Source organism: Myotis myotis, unplaced genomic scaffold, assembly GCF_014108235.1.
Source record: "Myotis myotis isolate mMyoMyo1 unplaced genomic scaffold, mMyoMyo1.p scaffold_m19_p_1, whole genome shotgun sequence".
NCBI lineage: Eukaryota > Metazoa > Chordata > Mammalia > Chiroptera > Vespertilionidae > Myotis > Myotis myotis.
The window spans coordinates 217,428,373-217,450,940 of record NW_023416313.1 but is presented as its reverse complement, the minus strand read 5'-3'; the positions used below and the strand labels follow the sequence as shown (position 1 = coordinate 217,450,940).

At 53.3% G+C, this 22,568-nt stretch overlaps 1 protein-coding gene across 1 annotated transcript; it reads left to right on the top strand.

The window, feature by feature from the left end:
* Nucleotides 1-1,147: 1,147 nt before the first annotated feature.
* On the top strand, nt 1,148-13,149 carry CCDC197 (coiled-coil domain containing 197). Its single transcript, XM_036325860.1, has 7 exons — nt 1,148-1,260; nt 3,076-3,158; nt 4,115-4,305; nt 6,134-6,241; nt 7,062-7,181; nt 7,425-7,541; nt 12,946-13,149. The coding sequence occupies exons 1-7, from the start codon at nt 1,148-1,150 to the stop codon at nt 13,147-13,149; spliced, it is 936 nt and encodes a 311-aa protein (XP_036181753.1).
* Nucleotides 13,150-22,568: the final 9,419 nt, after the last annotated feature.

The window sequence follows — 22,568 nt, the reverse complement described above, 5'->3', positions numbered from 1 at the left end:
TGCTGAGCTCAGCATCCCTTTCTCCTTCTCCAGCCCGCAGCTCAGGGTTGCTCTGGGAAACCTGCTGCCCCCATTGTGACAGGACGGCCCACGGGCGGATCTGCAATGGGCAGGTCACAGGACAGAAGGCAGCAGTGTGAGGTCATGGCCCACAGGCGGATCCTGCAATGGGCAGGTCATGGGACAGAAGGCAGCATTGTGACGTCACGGCCTAGGGGCGGATCCTGCAACAGGCAGGTCACAGGACAGAAGGCAGCATTGTGACGTCACAGCCGGCTGTGGCTTGTGCTCCTGGATGGTGAGTCAGCAAGGCCGCTTCCTCCTCCCAAGCTCAGGTACGCATGTCTGATCTGGGGGTGGAGACGCTGAGCCTGTGGCCCCTCACCTCCTCTCCGGGCCCCTCCTCTGTGCAGGGGCTGGGCCAGGAGGCGCCCAATGCATGGTGCCCCTGGGAGACTTTCTTCTCCTTTTGGTATAACTGGGGGCCAGACTTAGGCGAGGGGCCCAGGAACTCTTTGCAAGGCGGGTGGAAGCTCCCCGGTAACTAGACCAGCTTCCCAGCCAACCACGAGCTTATTCAAAGCGTCTGTCTCATCTCCACTCCAACTCGGTCAGCTCTGTGTAAGCTCAGAGTTTGTGGTGTCGGCTGAGTGCGTGCCTAGGCGGAGGGATGGGCCGGGAGAGAGACGACAAAAGCGCCTCTCCCTCTGGGGCAGCTGCTGAGCCAGCCCAGCTCTGACCCTGGCCATCCTGGTGCCACGGAAACCAGCACCTGTTGGGAGTCCGGCATGTTGGTGCCCTCAGGACCTGGTGGAGATGGGGCCGTCCCAGTTATGGGGTGACAGGGCCATAGGCTGCTCCAGAACAGCACGTTTGGTCCTTCCAGAGCTGGGGTGCAGCTCAAAGACCCCAGATTTTGGATTTAATGAACCCCGAGTCCAAATCCAGCCCTACTGTGCATCCTTGAGCTGGGCACCCGGCCCCCTCTGAGCCTGTTTCCCTTTCTGTGAAGTGGGAGTGTACCCTGGCCACCGAGGACTGCCGGAGCACCAGAAGACCAAGGCCGCTGCCCTGCGTGTGGCCGTCACCTTCCCGCCTGGCCCCCATGACCCTCGCCCTCCAGAGCGGCCTGGCGTGGTGAGGGGCAATGCCAGGGGCCATGGACACGGGCCAGGCGTCCGGCCTGAGCAGTACTGGCGATGGCGACAAGGACAGATACCTGCAGGTGCTGTTACAGGAACTCTGCCAGCTCCAGGCCAAGTACGAGTTTTCCAGGCCCCGCCGGTCCCTCAGCCTCATCCCCAGAGCCGCCTGCCGTGGGCTGAGTGGCTGGGACTCAGCTAAAATGCCAGGCCAGGAAATGGGGAAGGAGAGTGAGGCCTGGGAGTAAAGGGGGAGGGGCAGCTGAGGCGAGGGGGGTGGAGGGGCTGGCTACCGTCCTTTCACCTGAGACCCTGGAGATCCTCCACAGGCAGGATCCCCATCACGGAGGCAGGATTCCCATCATGGAGGCAGGGCCCCTATCACAGAGGCAGGGCCCCATCACGGAGGCAGGATCCCCCATCACGGAGGCAGGATCCCCCATCACGGAGGAAGGATCCCCCATCACAGAGGCAGGATCCCCCATCACGGAGGCAGGATCCCCATCACGGAGGCAGGATCCCCATCACGGAGGCAGGATCCCCATCACGGAGGCAGGATCCCCATCACGGAGGCAGGATCCCCATCACAGAGGCAGGATCCCCATCACGGAGGCAGGATCCCCATCACAGAGGCAGGATCCCCATCACGGAGGCAGGATCCCCATCACTGAGGCAGGACCCCCCATCACGGAGGCAGGATCCCATCACGGAGGCAGGATCCCTCATCAGGAGGCAGGATCCCCATCATGGAGGCAGGGTCCCCATCACGGAGGCAGGGCCCCCATCACGGAGGCAGGGCTCCCATCACGGAGGCAGGATCTCCATCACGGAGGCAGGGCTCCCATCACGGAGGCAGGGTCCCCCATCACAGAGCCAGGGCCCCCCATCACAGAGGCAGGGCTGTGGGTGCCATCCTGTGCACCTGTTGGCCCAGCCCCTCTATCATCAGCCTGCGAGGTTGCCGCGTGGCTCTGAGTGGAGACCCTGGGTCCTCGCCTCCCAGGGGGCCCTTGGATTTCAGGCCGCCCACAAAGGCTTGGATTAGAGGAAAATGGCTGTGTCTGAGCAATTTTTAGGGAAGAAAGGTCCAACCCCTTCATCAGGTTCTAGAAGGGCTTCCCGGCCCCAGGAGGTTTAGCACCGTGGCTCATAGGGCCCCGCGTGCTAGTTGCAGGAAAAGACAAATTTTCCTGCATTTTCTAGGACCATGTGGATGAGAACATGGGGCCTGAGAGGCAGAGTGGCTTGCCATGGATCACTCTGCTGTCACTCAGAGATTATCCCCCCCACCCCCACCCCCCGTCGGCTCAGCCAGCTGGCCGGGGCAGGCCCTACTCTGCCCTCTGCCCTCTGCCCTTGACCATTGACCTTGACTAGGCCCAGGGTGGAGACTCATCTTGCTTAGGGATCCCCTGAGAGTCAGACACAGCTGGGCGGCAGCATGTGGCCCTCTCCCCTCCAGGGGGTGCTGGGTTCCTGACCTCAGACTGGGTGCTTATGAGGTGCTAGGATCCCCAGGCACAGTCCCGGGCAGCCTGTGGGGGAGGGTCTCTCACGACCCCCATCGCAGATGGGCACAGACAGGTAAAACCCCTGCCAGGTCTCCGGCTGATAGGGGCTTAAGCCACCCAGCACCTGCTCAGCCTCCAGGAGAGGCAGCGTAGGCCCCCAAGCCGGAAAATCCTGGCTTCGCTCCCCGGGGCCCTGCGTCACCGCCCTCAGGCGTCTCTCTGGCCTCTCTGACCTCGGTTTGCTCAGCAGCAAAATGGAGTGGACAGACTGAAGGCAGTGGCCCACGGATGGCGGGGGGTGGACGGCCAGCACCACTCTGAGCAGGGGACCACAGAGGGTGGCCCTGCAAGGGTCAGGATCTGGGAGCCTCCCAACCACAGCCTCCTGTCTGGCTCACACCGTCACTGCAATGTCCCCACAGGCAGAGGAAGCTGAAGAGAGAGATGGAGAAGTACAAGCGTTTTGAAGACTATCTGATTAAGGTCCTCGAGAAAATCCCCAAGGGTACGTATGCAGCTTCCTGTGTGTGGCCACTTCCTAGACTCAGGAGTGGAGCAGTGTGTGGCCTCACTAAGCCTTTAGCGCAGTGGTTCTCAACCTTCTGGCCCTTTGGATACAGTCCCTCACGTTGTGACCCAACCATAAAATCATTTTCGTGGCTACTTCATAACTGTCCTGTTGCTGCTGTTATGAATCGTCATGTAAATATCTGATATGCAGGATGGTCTTAGGCGACCCCTGTGAAAGGGCCGTTCGGCCGCCAAAGGGGTCGCGACCCACAGGTTGAGAACCGCTGCGAGTCTAGCTCATCTCGGGAGGGTGATCCGTGGAGGCCGATGCCCGGTGTTTGAGGAGGGCCCGGGTGCAGAGCCAGCCTGCCTGAGGGCCCAGGCTTGCCAGCACCGACCAAGTGGCCTGTGGTAGGTTCTCAGAGTCGTGGTTTCTGAATCTGTACGATGGAACAGCAGCAGCTGTGTGGACTAGATGAACGCCTCTTTCCTAAGCATGTACCGGGGCCCGGCATTTAGCTAGCACCCAGTCACTCTGAGCTACTGTTACTAGTCTTTTGTTTGTCTTTGGTTTGTGTTTGTGTTTTGCTATTATCAACTAAAATTACGCAGACAACTGAATGGGTTTTTGTATCTTGTTTTGTTTTATCCTGATTTATACCAAAATCCACTGTTACAGTGCTGAAAACTTGTTAGGAAAGGGAAGGGAGACAAACACGTTTTTATTTTTATTTTTTTCAGAGAAGAAGGGAGAGGGGGAGAGAGAGAGAAAGGTCAATGATGAGAGTCATGGATTGGCTGCCTCCTGCAGGCCCCCTACTGGGGATCGAGCCCAGCTGGAGTTCTGGGGCGCCAGCAGAAGCCCCATCTACCTTATTAGCATCGCCCACTGAAGGGGCGGGTGAGGGCCAGCTCTCTGCCCACCCACCCCGCCCAGCACTGTCTCCATAGGTTACAATGAAGGGCAGGAGACGGAGGAGGCCCGGGAGGAGGCCCTGGTGGAGGCCCTGGTGGAGCATTACGGGAAGCTCTTCACCGTCAGCCAGGACATCCAGAAGCACCTGGAGGCCTTCTCCAAGATGAGCCAGGCCGTCCACCAGAGCCTGGAGTCCCTGGAGGAAAGCCATCGAGCTCTTATTCCGGTAACAGCTGCCTGCAGCCTGGCCCGTCCCCACTGGCCCAGAGAGGGGGGGTCCTAGGGCCCCCTCCCTCCCCAGCCCGGAAGCAGTGGTGGGGCTGTCACTCCAGAGACCTGCCCTGTATCCCTTCCTCTGCCCTTCCGCTGGCTGGCTTGGGGTTTCTCCTGAGGCTTGGCTTACGCTCACAAGGTGCTCTTTGTGGTAGAAAAGCCACGAGTTCTGGACGCAGACAGCCTGGGGTTCAAATCCCAGCTCAGCCTTTCTAGATGCACAACCCTGGGCAAGTCTGCACCCACGCCAAGCCTCAGTTCCTTCATCTGTCAAATGGGGGCCATGCAACTTAGCCACTTCAGTGGTCGGCAAACTGCGGCTCGCGAGCCACATGCGGCTCTTTGGCCCCTTCAGTGTGGCTCTTCCACAAAATACCGACTTCTGCGCATGGGCCACGAAGTTTCAATCGTACTGTACATGCGCGCACGCACGTGGTATTTTGTGGAAGAGCCACACTCAAGGGGCCGATGAGCCGCATGTGGCTCACAAGCCACGGTTTACCGACCACAGCACTAGGTTATTGAGAGACACCGAACTCAACCTGTCTCAAAGGAAGTGCCCCCACGAAGTCCTCTCTCTGTGCGTCCTTCTTGGTTAGTCTTGCAATAAACAGAACTTTCGCCAGGGAGGTTGGGCATTCCAGGCAGCAGGAACTGCCCGGTCAAAGGCATGGCAGGACTCACGTGCGTGCTGCAGCTGGGGCCTGGGGCCAGGGAGGGGGAGGGGACACCAGAGGGAGAGGAAGGCTGACAGGTTGACTGACTCTTGCAAAGGACCATTGGCGACGTTTGCAGCGAGTCCTCCCCCTGGTGGCAGCACTGAACACCTACACCACTTTGCACCTTCTTCCTTCCTTTGGAGAACCAGGGCCTGTATGGCTGGCGGCACCGCAATGAGCGTTTTACGTGCTTTATCTCCTTTAAATCTCGCCAGCACCTCCAGGCAGGTGCTCTGCCCCAAGGGCTGAGCGAGGGCAGGCGAGCAAGAGGAGTGTGTTGCTGCAGGGTTGGCTCCCATCTTTTTAAAAAATGGTAATATTTTGTTCATCGTGAACTTTTTTGCATTAACTTTGATTTTTTTAAAAATATATTTTTATTGATTTCAGAGAGGAAGGAAGAGGGAGAGAGAGAGAGAACCATCCATGATGAGAGAGAGTCATGGATCAGCTGCCTCCTGCACGCCCCACACTGGGGATCAAGCCCACAACCCGGGCATGTGCCCTTGACCGGAATCGAACCTGGGACCCTTCAGTCCGCAGGCCACCGCTCTATCCACTGAGCCAAACCAGCCAGGGCATCTTTGATTTTTTTTAATTGCATTAAGATATTGTTTATCCTGTTTGTTTGCTGAGGGTTTTTTAATGCCCTCTTGAGTTTAACACCTTAGTTGCTGCCATGCTGTCCTTCCCATTTTCGAGGTGAGAAAACTAAGGCTCGAGACATGAGGACACGGCAGAGGTCCTGTGTCTTCCAAACTCAACGGGGCCTGGAGGCGGGACTGTGCTCAGCACAGCGTGGTGGCCGCAGCCTGGCTCCCCACTGTCCTCCCAGCAGCCCCTTGCGGCCAGGAGGGCACAGGCCGATGGCTCTGGGTCTGACGAGGAAAACGGGGTTCTGGGGGCTGAGTGGGGATTCTGTCCCCAGGCGGCCTCTGCTGCATCTCCTGGTGCTTTCAGTGGCCCCACCTCCCACCCCAGCATCACTCAGACCGCCCTGGGCAGTGGGCTTCTCGGGCCTGGGCAGGCTCGTGCCCCGAAGTGACCCAGCCCTTCTCCCCACAGACCCTCAAGATCCGGCTGTGCCAGCTGCAGAAGAGGTGTCACCGCAGGCAGGAACAGTGGCAGTCGGGACACAGTGTCCCCTTCCAGAAAGACACGGGCAGCCATAGTGTGAGTCCAGTCTGCTGGCCCAGGGGCGGAGGCTGCTGTCTCCTCACCCCCAACACACACACACACACACACACACACACCCCACTTACCCGCTTGCACCATGGTGACTGCTAGCTTTCGAAAGGCTTCTCTAAGATGGGGCAGGTGTCACTTTACCGGCGGGCAAAACTGCAGCCACAGACCCAGCTCCACCAAGAACCGGAGCTGGGATCTCCGGCCCGGGCCCAGGGCCCGGCCTATGCTGGCTGCTTGATCAGTCCTTCTGTCATGCCTGTGGTGAATAATAATGACATTGAAATGAGTGGTTGCTGTGCACTATCTTTGATCATTAACCAGGGAGGGCTTAGCCCAAGGCCTAACCCAGAGTAGGCACTCCGAACTATTGCTTGGTTTTCCCCATACCCATTTCACAGATGAGAAAAGTGGTGCTCAGGAGAGCAAGTCATGGTCGAAGTTCATGACCAGGGCCAGGATTTCTGAGCTTAGGCTCTCGAGCTGCTTCTTACTGGCCTTCGGAATATGAATTCCTGACCCCCGCCCCCAGTCCTCACCCATGAAAAATGCTCAGAACTGTGGCCTTCCAGCCTCGGGCTGGGGCTGCTGGAAGGGCACAGGGACTGAGGCCTGGGGCACAGGGCTGCTCTGGGCACACTCCACCCGGGCAGGGTGTGGTCATCGGATGTAGGACCTTCCCAGGCCCCGTAGGACCCTAATTTGGAAGACATGAAAGTTGGGGTCTGTAGGCTGCTGGCCCCCAACCAAGGAGCTGGGAGAGGGAGCAGGCTGGCACAGGTAAGAGCCCCTTCTGGGTCTTTTTAAGGTGGGAAGCAAGGCTGCCGCAGCTGATCGCCACCCCGGAGGCCTCAAGTCCAGGACGCAGGCGCTGCCTGGAGTGCGGAGCGCTGGGTGCCTCCAGGCCCCTGCCCAGCCCCTGCCCCAGGTGTGGACCACCGACATCTCCAGCCAGGAGGACCCTCAGGCCCTGCGGGCAGAAGGGTCTGGATAAAGCCCTTGGGGAGTGGGGCACAGACCAGGATGAGAAGGTGGCTCCTGGCTCCCGATCGCTTCTCTGACCTGAGAGAGCTGGGGCCAGGGGGCCAGGGGGCCAGGGGGCCAGGGGGCCAGGGGATTCTGGGAGAGGGCTGAGCCGCTGCCCCCCCTCCGCTTCCTGCTCCTCTTGCAGAGCCAGCTGCTCAACTATATGCAAATGGCCATCGACAACATGGCCCAGCAGTGCTGCTCCTCTGACTGCGTGGAGCCCAAGAGCATGGGCCTCTTCTCCAAGCTCGACCTGATTCAGGTGACGCCTCTCTGCTTCCCAGGCTGGCCCAACCTCAGCCGATTCGGGGTGCATTCGTGGTTAGCCCCCCATTAGCCCCTTTCTCTATGGCTGCATGGGCTCCTGGTGCCCATGAGGTCTGGGTGTCTCCATTAGTCTCTCAGCAAACTTATGATGAGCACCTATGAGGTTCAAGGTCGGAGGTGGGTGTCAAGGAACTCCTGCCCTGCTGGCCTGTATGTGCAGCCCCCCCGGCACATCACACACTCACACATACACACACACACACACACACACTCACACACGCACACTCACACACGCGTGTACACACTCATACAGACATTCACAGGTGCTCTCTGCACACCTAACATACACACAAAACATACACTGACACCTGCAAACACACACACCAAAGTGCACACGCATGAGGTCCCACATTTACACGTGTGTATGCTGGGAGGGGCATTCGGGGGGTAAGGGAGCTGTGTAACAAGACCTCAATTTAAACTTCAGACTCTCAGTCAAGTCCAGGGAAGTGTCCCTTCTCACTGCCCCGTAGGCCCAAACCCCCATCATCATAACGCTGGTGCTCCGTGACAGGGAACATGTGACCACATTGGCTTCCACTGACAGCAGAGCATATATATTTTTTTATTTTTAATCACAGTATGGTTGTGATGTAATTCAGATATCATAACATTTCCCCGTTCAAAGCGCCCGCTTCAGGGTTTTCAGTATAGAATTGCCCGACCATCATTAGTACCTAATTCCTGAGCGTCTTCATCGCCCCCACAATACATGTTGCATCTGCCTTCTTTCACTTCACGTACGGTCTTCAAGTTTCATCCGTACAGGAGCATGAATCAATCCTTCCTTCCTTTAAGTGGCTGAAAATAGCCCATTGTTTGGCTAACCCTCACTTTGGTTAGCCATTCATCAGTTGATGGGCATTTGGGTTATTTCCTTTTTTTTTTTTTTTTTACTATTATGAATAATGCTGCTATGGACATTCATGAACATGTTTTCGTGTGGACATTCTTTTCACTTACTTTGGGTATACACCTCGGAGTGGAATTTGAGTCATGCGGTAACTATGTTTGAGGAACTGCCATACTGTTTTGCAAAGTGGCTGCATAATTTTACAACCCTAGGGTCCATGTATGCGGCCTCCAATTTCCCCATTTCCTCGGCAACACTTGGTATTATCTGTCTTTTGCAACTTAGCCATCCTAGTGGGCGTGAAGTGGTATCTCATTGTGGTTTTGATTTGCATTTTCTGGATGACTAAGATGAATGTTGAGCATCTTTTCATAAGGTGTTATTGGCTGTTTGTATATCTTCTTTGGAGAAATATCTATTCAGATCCTTTGCGCATTTTTAAATTGGATCGTTTGTCTTTATTGTTGAGTTGTAAGAATTCTTTTTTTTAATTAAATCTTTATTGTTCAGATTATTACATTTGTTCCTCTTCCCCCCCCCCCCATAACTCCCCTCCTCCCAGTTCCCGCCCCACCCTCCGCCCTCACTCCCCACCCACTGTCCTCATCCATAGGTGCACGATTTTTGTCCAGTCTCTTCCCGCATCTCCCACACCCCTTTCCCCCCCAAGAATAGTCAGTCCATTCCCTTTCTATGTCCCTGATTCTATTATAATCACCAGTTCATTCTGTTCATCAGATGATTTATTCACTTGATTCTTAGATTCACTTGTTGATAGATGCATATTTGTTGTTCATAATTTGTATCTTTACCTTTTTCTTCCTCTTCCTCTTCTTAAAGGATACCTTTCAGCATTTCATATAATCCTGGTTTGGTGGTGATGAACTCCTTTAGCTTTTCCTTATCTGTGAAGCTCTTTATCTGACCTTCAATTCTGAATGATAGCTTTGCTGGATAAAGTAATCTTGGTTGTAGGTTCTTGGTATTCATCACTTTGAATATTTCTTGCCACTCCCTTCTGGCCTGCAAAGTTTCTGTTGAGAAATCAGCTGACAGTCGTATGGGTACTCCCTTGTAGGTAACTGAGTTTCTTTCTCTTGCTGTTTTTAATATTCTCTCTTTATCTTTTGCTCTTGGCATTTTAATTATGATGTGTCTTGGTGTGGTCCTCTTTGGATTCCTTTTGTTTGGGGTTCTTCGCGCTTCTTGGACCTGTAAGTCCATTTCTTTCACCAGGTGGGGGAAGTTTTCTGTCATTATTTCTTCAAATAGGTTTTCAATATCTTGCTCTCTCTCATCTTCTGGCACCCCTATAATTCTGATGTTGGTACGCTTGAAGCTGTCCCAGAGGCTCCTTACACTATCCTCGCATCTTTGGATTCTTTTTTCATTTTGCTTTTCCGGTTGGGTGTTTTTTGCTTCCTCGCATTTCAAATCATTGACTTGATTCTTGCACTCCTCTGGTCTGCTGTCAGGAGTCTGTATAATATTCGTTATTTCAGCCCGTGTATGCTTAATTTCTAGTTGGTTCCCCAATATAACATCGAGGGTCTCATTAGTTTTCTTGTAGATCTCATTAAGTTTATCGGCGGCTTCTAAACAGTTCTTGAGAGACCTTAAAAGTGTGGTTCTGAACTCTATATCTTCCATTGACAATTTTGTCCTGTTTCTTTGTCTCCGCATTTTGTTATGCTTCCTTGGTGCACCCCCTAGTGGTCTTTGTGCGCAGTCTTATAGTTAAACCTTGATTGTTGTAGCTAATTCCAGGGAGGGTTTGACCTCCAGGCCAAGTGGCTATGAGAATCAGCTGTGTCTGCAGTGAGAGAACTTCTGTCCTCTAGGGAGGTGCTAATCTGGCGTTTGCCTGAGGCTATCTGGCAAATGCCTCTGTGCAGGGCTTGGGCGGGGCGGGTTGCACAGGATCAACAGGGTGGGCCGGAGAGAGCAGTTATGGCGGCTCTCAGTCCTGTCCCCAGGGGCTCTGCCTCTCTGAGGCCCAGCACCCGCTGCAAACCTCGGAGAGAAAGCTGCACTCGCTCTGACCGAAGCCAGACAGTCCCACTTCTCCCGTTTGAGTCTGGGTCCCTAAAGACTCGCCCGGATCTGGAGCTCAGAGTCTGCGACTCCCTCCCGATTGAAAACGCCAACCGCGCCCTCCGCCGCCAGCCCGCTCCACGCACTCCGCACCTCAGAATTTGACTTCAGCACTGCGCCTCCTCTGAGGGTCCGTATGCATTTCTCTTTCCTCCTAGTTGTAGGACTTCCACTCAGCCATCGTTCCTGTGGTTCTGGGTGATGTCTGTTCGGTTTTTTAGTTTCACTTTTGAAGTAGTTGTTCAAGGCAGCAAACTCCGGCGTTAACCTATGCCGCCATCTTGGTTCTCCGAGTTGTAAGAATTCTTTACCTCGTCTGGATACAAGTCCCTTCTACAATATATGATTTGAAAACATTTTCTCTCATTCTATGGATTGTCTTTTCTTTTAAAAAAATATATTTTTTATTGATTTTTTACAGAGAGGAAGGGAGAGAGATAGAGAGCCAGAAACATCAATGAGAGAGAAACATCGATCAGCTGCCTCCTGCACGCCCCCCACTGGGGATGTGCCCGCAACCAAGGTACATGCCCTTGACTGGAATCAAACCCGGGACCCTTGAGTCCGCAGGCCGACGCTCTATCCACTGAGCCAAACCGGTTCTGGCATATGGATTGTCTTTTCATGTTGATGGTATCCATTGAAGCACAAACGTTAATTTTTATGAATCCAATTTAGCTATTTTTTCTTTGGTTATTATGCTTTAGGCATCATATCAAAATAATAAAAATAAAAAAAATAAAGGAAGAAAGAAAGAAAGGAAGAAAAAAGAAAAGCATTGCCTACCTAATCCAAAGTTATAAAGATTTATATCTAAGTTGTTTGTAAGAAGTTTGTAGTTTTTGCTCTATTATTTAGATTTATTATCCATTTTTAATTGTTTGTATATGATATAAGGATCCAATTTCATTCTTTTGCATAAGGATATTTATTTGTCCTGATACAATTTTGAAAAAATGATTCTTCCCCCATTGAATTGTCTCCTCACCCTTGCCAAAAATCAATTGCCCATAAAGGAGAAGTGTTGCCCTGACCTGTTTGGCTCAGTGGATAGAGCATCGGTCTGCAGACTCAAGGGTCACAGGTTTGATTCCGGTCAAGGGCATGTACCTTGGTTGTGGGCACATCCCCAGTAGGGAGTGTGCAGGAGGCAGCTGATCGATGTTTCTCTCTCATCGATGTTTCTAACTCTCAACTCTATTCCTCTCCCCCTCTCTGTAAAAAATCAATAAAATATATTTTTTTAACAAAAGGAGAAGTGTTAGTTCTGGACCCCTTTCTATCCCATTGATCCATTTGTCTGCCCTTATGCCAGTACCACCCTGCCTTGACTACTGTAACTTTGGAGTAAGCTTTGAAATCCGTAGGTGTGAGTCACACAACCGCGCTCTTGGCTGAGGTTGTTGGACCCTTCGAACAGGCATGTCTCGCATCTCGAGCGCATGTTTGGTGGCTGGGTTTCAGGCATGGTGTGACCAGAAGCCCAGTAGCACCATCAAGGACCTGGCCTTCCCATGCTCCCCTGCCTGCCACCTTTAGTACTGGCTTCATCCTAGCTCATGACTTGCTTTCCTCACTTGAGGTAAGTTCAGTGGAGACATTCCTTAAATATATTCAAGCAGGATCCTTCGCTTCTCTGGAACACAAAGAGGCAAGTCCCTTCCCCAGTGTTGTCCAATAGCAGCAGTCAGCGGTGAGCAAGCCTGCATCCTAGTCCAGAAGCACTTCTTTTAAGAACGTCACGGGCAGTAGCAGGGCCCCTCTGTGGCAACGCTCAGAGGCACCATCCATGTTGAAAGCCACATAACTGGCACCCCCTGGGGCTTAACTCCTTCCGGTTGCAAAATGAATGACGTGATTTTGAAGAAGGGTACGTTTGTCTAAATAGTTACAGTGTATTCATTTCACCTTCCCCTAAAAAAGTAATGTCAAGAGGTCCCCATGGTCTCCTGTACTAGTCACCCAACCTAGTTTTGAGACACACACCTGCGTGTGCTCACATTGTGCTGGGTAGAGTTGGGGGTGGGGGGAGATAAAGGGGCTACCTGGTCCCCAAGAACTGAATGCCTCTCAGGGAGGGAGGCGAGGGCAGCCAGGGTGTGTTTTATGGAGGAAGCAGCGGTAAGAGGCAGGCAACCACCTTCAAGAAGCCACACAAGATCTGGACTCTGAGTCCTCCAGCTTGGGCACCACTGGGCTGTGCAGCTTCAGGCCAGTCACTTAACCTCTCTGAACCTAGGTTTGCTCATTCACCAATCGTCACTGATACCCCATCCTTGCTAGGGCTCTTGTGAAAGCTAAAGGAGATGTAGGCAGATTTTAATGGTGCTTTGGTCCCTCCCTGGGGAATGGTGTCAAGAATAAAGAATGAGAGGTTTGTTTTTCCTCCTAGAAATTTATATTGGACAAAATGGAGACCGTGAAATTTATCTTACTGCTCATGGAACCCAGTGTGTGCTGGACAGGCGGTAGACACAAGGACCAGGGATTCAGAAGTTGCCCCAGACCCTTCAGAAAATGTCCGACGAGGCAAGATATAATCCCAAGGGCCCCCATTCCCACCACTGAGCATTCAGAGTACTCCTGCCTGCGCTGACCCACCAACGGCAACGGCCACCGGGCCGGCCAGTATCACGACCATCTTCTAACCTGCTTGGTCTCCTTTTCTCACCACCAGCACCCTTGAGTGGGTGAGAGCCAGCCTGGGGCAGTGAGCGAATGGGTGGGGTCCTGGGGCCAGCTGGGATGGGGTGCAGTTCTCTATGATGGGGGGTTGACAGGGATCAAGATGAGGTCTGCCTGGGACCATGGGGAAGAGACAGGGGTTCCTGAGTCAGAGGCAGCAGCCAGGTGGGAAGTCCCAGGCTGGAGACCAGCAGCCAGGAGCCAGGACTGCCTTTGAGTCACTGGTGGGTTCACCTGAGACCACGGAGCTCTGCCTGGCTGTCGGGATGCCTGAGTCACAGAAACTCTTGTAAAGAGCCACCCAGGGCTGTAGGATACAGGAGAGCCTGCCTTGCACGCAGCAGACTGGGGAGCACAGTAGACTAGGGTACTGAATTGTGGGGGCGGGGGGGGGGCATTTCATCACTGGTCCCAGAATCTGAATTCCAAGTCAGTGCCTTCTGCCCACCCCTGAGGGTCCCGGAGAGGCCAGAAAGGAGTGCTATTCTTCGGGAGGCCTTGGCACGGCCAAGCCCCTCTCTGCCGGTTTTCCCACCTGCAATATTGGGCGAGAGGGTCTCAGGGAGGCCCCTCCCCAGGTTCACATTCTAGGTCAAGGCTGGAAAAGCTTGGTCTGCACGGAGGGCGCTCATTTGGTTTTATTGTGTCGCTGGGGTCAACTCATCCCAGCAACCAGCGTGGCTGTGAAAAGAATTCACCGCTGGAGGTCTGCCTGCCGGTGAGAACTGGTGTAGGTGACAGTTGAACAGTTGAAAGTTAAGAGCAGCCGTTGAGCTGCGAACTGCAGTAAAGCAGCAAATGAACTGTCAAAGGGGCGTTTCAGAAAAGATGGGGCTACTCCCTCCACAAACACAGAGGTCTGCTCTGTGTGTGCTCCCCCAGGTGCTGCTGGGGGAGGGGGATGGGAGGCTGGGGGGGGGGGAGGACTTGGCCACCGAGGTCATTAGAGCTAAACATGACAGGCGGCCACGTGTGGTCAGGTCTAAAGAGCAGTTTGAACACAGGGGCTCTGAGGAGGGAGCATCCTTTGGAGTTTCTGATCTCACGGGCCTTTGGGGCTCAGAGGTCCTCTCAGGTCGGGCTGCAGGCAGGTTTCAGGAGGAGGAGGTTGGGGGGGGGGCGCTGAAGGAAGTGGAGGGAACACAGGGGTCGGGACTTCCAGGTTGGCTACGGGTGGAGGAACCTGCTGGGCAGTCGGAGCAGGTGGGCCCCTAGGCCAGGCCATGAGGCTGGGCTTCAGTCCAGAGGTCACACGTGAGGGTGTCTGGTCCATCCGGCCGCTGTAACAGAAGACCGTGGCCGAGCGGCCTCACAGCAGACATTGGTTTCTCCCAGTTCTGGAGGCTGGGAGTCCAGGATCAAGGCAGCGGCAGGACTGCCCCGTTCACTGGACTGTCCTCTCGCTGTCCTCCCATCGCGGCCGGGGCTGGAGGGGGAGGGGTGGCGGGGAGGGAGCTCTCTGTAGCTGCTTTGTAAGGGCACTAATCCCATTCGTGAGAGCAGAGCCCTCAAGACCTACTCACCTCCCAAGGCCCCACGGTTAATGGGGGGTAGGATTTCACCGTATGAGAGGGGGTGGGGAGGCATGAACGCTCAGTCCATGGCAGAGACCCCCTCACGTTCATGCTCACAGTTCCCTTTCTCTCCCCACAACCACTTTCCAGACCTGAAGCATCCCATTAACCCCCCTGTTATGTGGGTACACGTTAGGCCAGTGATTCGCGGGCCTGCATACACATCAGGAAGGCTTGTTACACAGGGCGTGGCCCCACCCCAAGGGCTTCTGGCCCGGCAGGTCTGGGCTGGGGAGGCCTTAGAATTTGCATTTCGAACTAGATGCCCGGTGACGCCGATGCTGAGGGTCCCAGGGCCGCACTTTGAGAACCACTGCCTTAGAGTCATGGCCAATCTTAAATGCCTAAGCCAGGATGTGACCCACCTGGAGCACATCTCCCACTGCCAGGACTCCGAGTCCCCATCTGCATGATGGGGTGCACCTGGCATTCTGGGAGGGCCGCCCCCCACTCCACCTCACCTGCCTGCCCTCCTGCCAGGTGCTGGACGTAGTACCCCCATATGGGCCCAGGCATGGCTGGCTGGCTTTGTAGCTTCGCCTGCCAGGGCTCTGCAGAGAGCTGGTCGCCGTCCTGTCCCCTGCCGTCTGCCTGCTGTGCACCTGGTGTGCATTCGTAGGTCAAGTTCAGATGCTTTGTCACACTCCTTGCAAAGCAGGATGGTCAGAGCAGACTCCTGGTGTGGCCGTGACCTGGCCATCAATCTACAACCTAACAAGCCCCCAGGGCAGTGGTCGGCAAACTGCGGCTCGGCAAACCGTGGCTCATGAGCCACATGCGGCTCTTTGGCCCCTTGAGTGTGACTCTTCCACAAAATACCGACTTCTGCGCATGGGCCACGAAGTTTCAATCGCACTGTACATGCGCACCTGCACGTGGTATTTTGTGGAAGAGCCACACTCAAGGGGCCAAAGAGCCGCATGTGGCTCGCAAGCCGCGGTTTGCCGACCACGGCCCCAGGGGGTTCTGATGCAGACGGAGCTCCAAACACAGGCAAGAAATACTGGATGTCAGAATGTCAAAAAGGAGAAAACCTGGTCCACGTTGGCCTGGCCTTCAGCCGGGAAGGATGTTGGAAGCATGAAAGCAACAGAGTGACACCTGAAAATAATTTGATCACAAAAAAATTAAAAATACATCTACTGCCCGGCCAGCCTGGCTCCGTGGTTGAGCCTCAACCTCTAAACCAGGAGGTTACAGTTTGATTCCTGGTCAGGGCACACGCCTGGGTTTCAGGTTCGATTCCCCAGTGTGAGGCATGCAGGAGGCAGCTGATCAATGATTCTCATCATTGATGTTTCTCTCTCCCTCTCCCTTCCTTTCTGAAATTAATAAAAATATTTTTAAAAAACTATATCTACCTCAGAACACATAAAAATATTTAAAGACAATAAACTGGGGGGAAATGTTGAGAAAGGTGAAAAAGGAACAATATTTGATATTTTAAAAACTCTTACAAAGAAAAAGATTGACACCAATTGCTCCTATTTAACAAATCGCAAAGTAAGTAAAAATGGCCTATAAACATGAAACCTATTTCAGGTCACTGAAAATAAAAACCATATCATTTCTTCCCACCTAAAATGCTTAAGCTAGTGCGCTACTGCTTGTAATTTAGGCTCACAGACACTGCGATGCTCTCTGCAGAATAAACTCTCTGGAAAGCAACTTGATAGGTCTCAAGAGGCTTAAAATGTTTATGTCCTTTGGCTCTGTAATTCTAGGTCAAGAAATTTAAGTTAATAAAGCCAGAGCTAGTTGGTTCCAAATGGCAGCAAGCCCGAACTCAACTGGGCTTAAGCCAAAAAGAGAATGCGTTGAATTTTAACATGGAAAGGCTAGGATTCCAGCTTGAGGCACAGCCGCATCAGGGGCTCACTGTCAGCAGAATCCAGTCCGCCTTTGTCTCTGGCCTCTGCTCTCTGCATGTGGACTTCATTCTCACGTTCCACTTTAACAAGCCGGCCAACCACCTTGGCCTGGAAGTCAGAGGAAAAGAGAGAATGTCTCTTCTCAGTAGGCACGGGGCAAGTCCCAGGGTTCATTCTGATTGGATCACCTTGGGTCATGTGGCTCCTTTTAAACAAATTCCTGATTGGCCAGGCCTAGGCTACCGAGTCCATTCTAACCGATCTCTATAATTAGGGGGGATTCCATGTTCTGATTGTCCAGGCCTGGGTCAAATTTTTATTTGAGTTTTATGGAGGTGGCTAGAAGCTAGTCCCCTGGAGCTGGTGGTGGGTGCCGCATGAACTTCATGGACTGAAAGAAGGGGACAGGTGTGGTTCCCCAAAGGGAAATCAAGCTTCTGTCATCAGAGGGAGGTGGGGCCTGGAGCTGAGCAAACAAAAGCAAGAATGTTTGTCACAGATGCAACCAGGTGGCTGTATGAAGATGTCCACCACATTGCTATCTATAGTAGCCAAATTGGAAACAACCTAAATATCTCAGAGGAAGAGTTTAGTCAATGATGCCCAAACGTTGTGATTTTGTAATTCGGCAGCCATGAAATTACAAGTCCAAAAATATTTGATGTAAAACAAAATAGGATGTAAAGCAAAGTGAAATAAGCAGGGTTTTTTGTTTGGTTTTTTTTCAGTAGACAATAAAGAAGTACAAATTAGCAGTTACGAATAGTCACGGAGATGTAAAGTACAGCATAGAGAATACAGTCAATAACGTTTTAATAACTATGTGTGGTGCCAGGAGGTACTGGACTTATGGGGTGGGGGTGGGGAGTCACTTGGTAAATTATATAAATATATAACCACTTATGCTGGACACTTGTGCAAAGTAATATTGAATGTCAACTGTAATTAAAAAATAAAATAAATTTTAAATTAAACAGAGATGAAAAATTCTAGTTGTCTACATAGGATGGTTTAACTGAACTAAGTCAAGTTCAGTTTCTTTACAATTACTGCTCTGTCATGTTGGTACTATTTAAATGAAGGAATATTGAGTACAATGGGGCTGGAGACATTGTAGGTTGAAATGATTCCAAATCATTATAAACTTACTCTAAAAAAAAAAAAAAGTAAATTATAAACCCAGTTTGGTAAAAAAAATATCCTATATAATAGAAAGGCTAATATGCAAATCAATTGAATGGCGGAACAACCGGTCGCTATGATGCACACTGACCACCAGGCGGCAGACGCTCAACACAGGAGCTGCCCCCTGGTGGTCAGTGTGCCAGAAGCCGGGCTCATGGCTGGCAAGCACTGTGGTAGTGACAGGATCCTTTCCTGCCTCCGTGGCAGCGCTAAGGATGTCTGACTGACAGCCTAAGTCAGCAGTTGGACATCCCCTGAGGGCTCCCGGACTGCAAGAGGGCACAGGCTGGGATGAGGGCTACGCCCTCCCCCAAGTGTACGAATTTCATGCACTGAGCCTCTAGTAAATAGATATAAAATAAAGAGGGAAAAACACTAAAGCAGTGCTTCTAAGTGGGAGGAGCCTGACCCTGGGGAGGAGTGGGGAGCATTAGACCCTCCTAGTGGGGTAGATTGAACTAGTGGTCCCAAGTCTCCACCCCCTATGGCAGCATCTACATCCACATTCTTGCCAGAGGCTCCTGGTGGGCAGATATTCCTCTCCACCTCTTGACTTTGGGTTGGCCACGTGACTTGCTTTGACAAGTAGAATGAGAGTGGATTATGACTGGAGCAGAGGCTTAAAACATGATTGTGCAGTGGGGCTTGTCACTGTGAGCTTAGTCACAAGCCTCAGAAAGCCCCCACCCCTCCTCACCCCCCACCCCCAGGTTCCAAAGGAATGAGAGCCACATGAAGCAGATAGGGACCTGCCTAAAGTGTGGATCCACCAACATCATTCCGTTTTCAGCCAACCCACAGAGCCCTGAGTGAGAAATAAATGCCTATCATTGTAAGCCAGTGACGTTCGAGCTTGTTTGTTACGCAGTGTTATAGCGATAGCTGTCTGATACACCTGCACACCAAATCGCACATTCCAACCCCAGAGTCACTAGCCTTTGGGGCCCAGTCCACCCGATGGGCATGACATGTGTCCCGAGGAATGCTGGGATGTAGAAAAGGAGCTAAGAACTCTGTTCTGCCATATTAACAGAGGTTAGCTCTGGCTTGTGGGAGCCTAACTTTTTACTTTTTCCTTATACTTTCATATGTTTTCCAAAGTTTCTGTAATGAGCATGCTGAACATTTATAACCAGAAACAAACACATTATTCAAAAATTGGAAAGCACCTTTTCTTGGCACCTCACGGCTCCCAACCTTTGGTGCCCCTGAGAACAAAGCTGATTACCGAGTCCTCACCCACAGGACGGTCTTCAGGTCTCTGAAGACCGATTCTTGGCCCCCTGCATACTGTCCTGTCTCCAAGCTTGGCACTGTGCTTCCTTGAACGTGGTTCCACTCTCTGAACAGGTCTCCCTTCGTCTCTAGCCTCATACCATGGTGTCCCAATCTGGGTTCCACTCTCCAGGTAAGGACGTTGGCCAGACAGGAATGACAGCAAACATCTGGAAGAGGTTTCCTTGCTGCAGCCCCAGATGTGGAGGCGCGGGGCATTCCAGCCTTCCTCCCAGCCCCTCACCCTGGGGCCCTGCCCGGCCCTGCCCTGCCCTTGGCCCAGGAATGGCCAGGCTGCTGTGAGGCTGGTGCTCTGAGGTTGTAAGGGTGGCCATAGGGACGCCTCAAATGTCTTCAAACGCCAACTGCCTGGCCCTGGTTTGCCCCCACTGCTCTTACTAGGCAGCTCCAGAAGATGCTGCAAGGTTCCTGAGCCCTTTGGTGCCAAAGCTCACTTGTCCCTGGCTGCCAGCTGCCTGGGTTTCCTGCATGATTCAGGGCTGAGTGAGGCGCTGCATTCAGAATCCAGAGGCGGGAGCCCTGCGTCCCAGCTGCACTGTGGACGGGAAACGTGAGGCCGGAGCCGCGTCTCCTTGGCCTCCAACCCTCTGTGGCCTCACACAGAGCAGGTGCTCTGTGTTGGACCAGTGGGTGCATGTGAGTGAATCAGAAGAGTTAGGCTCCTGATGGCTGTCCCCATGGGGGGAACTTCTCAAGATGGCTCAGGATGCTGCTCACAGACCCCTGTGCTCATCAAGTCCTCCCGGCAACCATGAGCTGGAAAGTGTCGTTTCCCTGGCTCCGTATTTCCGAGGGGAGCTGAAGCTCAGTAGGGTCAGGTGGCTTGAGCAGGGATATCATGCAGGTCCATTGGCTCCAAATGGAACCCTGTCACTGTACTGGGAACGGTCTGCTGGTAAAAGGAACCATAAGAACCGAAACCGGTTTGGCTCAGTGGATGGAGCGTCGGCCTGTGGACTGAAGGGTCCCGGGTTCGATTCCAGTCAAGGGCGTGTGCCTGGGTTGCGGGCATATCCCCATTGGGAGATGTGCAGGAGGTAGCTGATCGATGTTTCTCTCTCATCGATGTTTCTGACTATCTCTCTCCCTTCCTCTCTGTAAAAAAATCAATAAAATATATTAAAAAAAAAAAAAAAAGGAACCATAAGAACAAGAGGCAACATGCATCGGGCACTTGCTGTGTGCAGGAACCTCGCCGAGCTTGTCGTCACTTGTGCAGCCTTCACACCCACCCTGCCAGCGACTCTCCCCCTTGTCCCTAAGAGGAAATGGGGCTCAAAGAGGTTAAAGGCTTACCGAGGTGGCACAGCCCAGCAGCCAGGCCTGTCTGTCTCCTTTCAGAGTCAGCGCTACAGGCTGAAGGTAGCACAGGCGTGAATCATGAACCACAGGCAGGAGTCGATGGCTCAAGTTCAAATCTGCGCAACAGTTCCCAGAAGAAACAAGTTCAAAGGTGCTGCTGCAGATCCCGGCTACTCAGTGTCGTCCGGGGACCGGCCTGGGGGCAGCACCTGGGAGCTGGTGAGAAGGCAGAAGCTGCATTTAACAAGACCCCTGGGGGACCCACGGGCACAGGAAGGCACTGGTCTAATTTGCTCTGAGGTAAGCAGGAGGGTGTGGCTTCTAAGGATACACCTGCACACCAAGTTCCGCCAGGAATTGCCCAAATGGAGAAGAATCCAGCTCTTCTAATGGCCCCAATGACCCCACCTTCTGTGTTTACAGAAATATTCCCCTCCCCTTGAGTGTGGGCTGGACTAGTGACTTGTTTGTGAAGAGAGTTCAACAAAAGTGATGCAATGTTATTTCTGAGGTCAAGTTAACAAAGACCATGCTTGACCTCCCTTCTCTCTCTCTCTCTCTCTCTCTCTTTCTCTCTCTCTACCTTGTGAGCTGATGTATGGAGATGTCCCATAGGGCAAGGAGCTGAGGGCGGCCTTCGGCCAGCAGCAGTGTGAGTGAGCTCGGATGCGGATTCTTCTCCAGTTGAGCCTTCAGATGAGACCACAGCCCTGGCTGAAGGCTGGATTGAAGCCTTGTAGAGACAGCCTGAGCCGGAGGACCCAGCTAAGCCATGCCCAGATTGCTGACCCGTAGGAATAGTAAGGAGGTACTATATGTTCATTGTTTTATGCTGCTAAATTGTAGGGCACACTCAGGACCCTGTGCAGCCCTCGGTGGGAGCTCAGGTGGTAACTGGCTGGGCATCACAGAGGTCATGTACCTGCCCCAGGTTGTAGCTAGGACACCTTCCAGTCTTCAGCAGGTGAGGCTGGGGCTGGACCAGGCAGCTCTCTCCAGCCCCACCCCTAAATGTCCTCTGCTTTTTCCTTTCATGGAAGCCAGAGTGTTCCCTGCCCAGCCCAGGAACCTGCATGTGGTACAAGCACTTGCTATGTGAGCTGAAGAGAGTTTAGCTTTTAAACCCGGGCCTGGAGGAGCCCACACATGGGCAGCTGGCTGGGGAACTGGCCCATCCTGGATCCTCGAGGGGCTGTGGGTCATGTTTCCACCGAAAAGGGAGCAGTGACATGGTGTAGCTGAGCCTTGTGAGGTGACTTCTCTTCCAGCTTTTCTCGTCTCACATTTGAAAAGCTGGACCAGCCTGGCACGCGGCTGGCTCTGAGGGTACAAGAAATACCGCATTCCTTTTGGTTTCCCCGCTAACATTACTTCTCACTGTGTGTCCCATCTCCCTGGGCTGGAGGAAAATTAAAGCTCCACCATCTGGGGGCTCCCTCCCCGTCCTCCCTCACCCTGTTGGGGGTGTGGCCCTGGGCAGCTGACCCAGGGAGAGCCCTGGAGGTTACGTCCTCGCTGGACGGAAGCGGAGCGGGGCAGCGGTGTTTGTCATTTTGTGCGCAGATGTGCGCAGTCAGTGCCCGTCACACGGCCATGTGCATAAGTCTCTGTCGAATGAGCCATCTTTGGTCCTGTCACTACACCACTGTACACAAGAGCAGTGTGGACTTTTTGGGCACCGTGGGCAACCCAGGGTGGAGTCACGGTCAGCCGCGACAGCCGTGTCAAGTGCTATGTCAAGACTGAGGTGATGGGGTGCAACGGCAACGCCCTTAGGAGGGGTCCGGAAGGCCCCAAACCAGAAGCCTGGACTCTCAGATAAGGACTCCACTGAGCACCGACCTGAGTGGGACCTCCACCCCCGGGGCTGTAAGAACTCAGAGCTCTGACCGCCTGAGGCTCGCGCTGGGCTGTACCCCGGGTCACACTCAGAGTCCAGCCAGGCTTCCACTCCCTTGGACATGGTTGTCACTGCAGGCACTTGGCTTGCGACCAACGCCTGTCTCTCCACCTGCAGACACCACCAGTCTGCTCTGCTAAGCTCCCTCTCTCTGCATGTAACTGCATGTGCCTGGATTGGCTGATGGGGGAGTCTCCCTAAT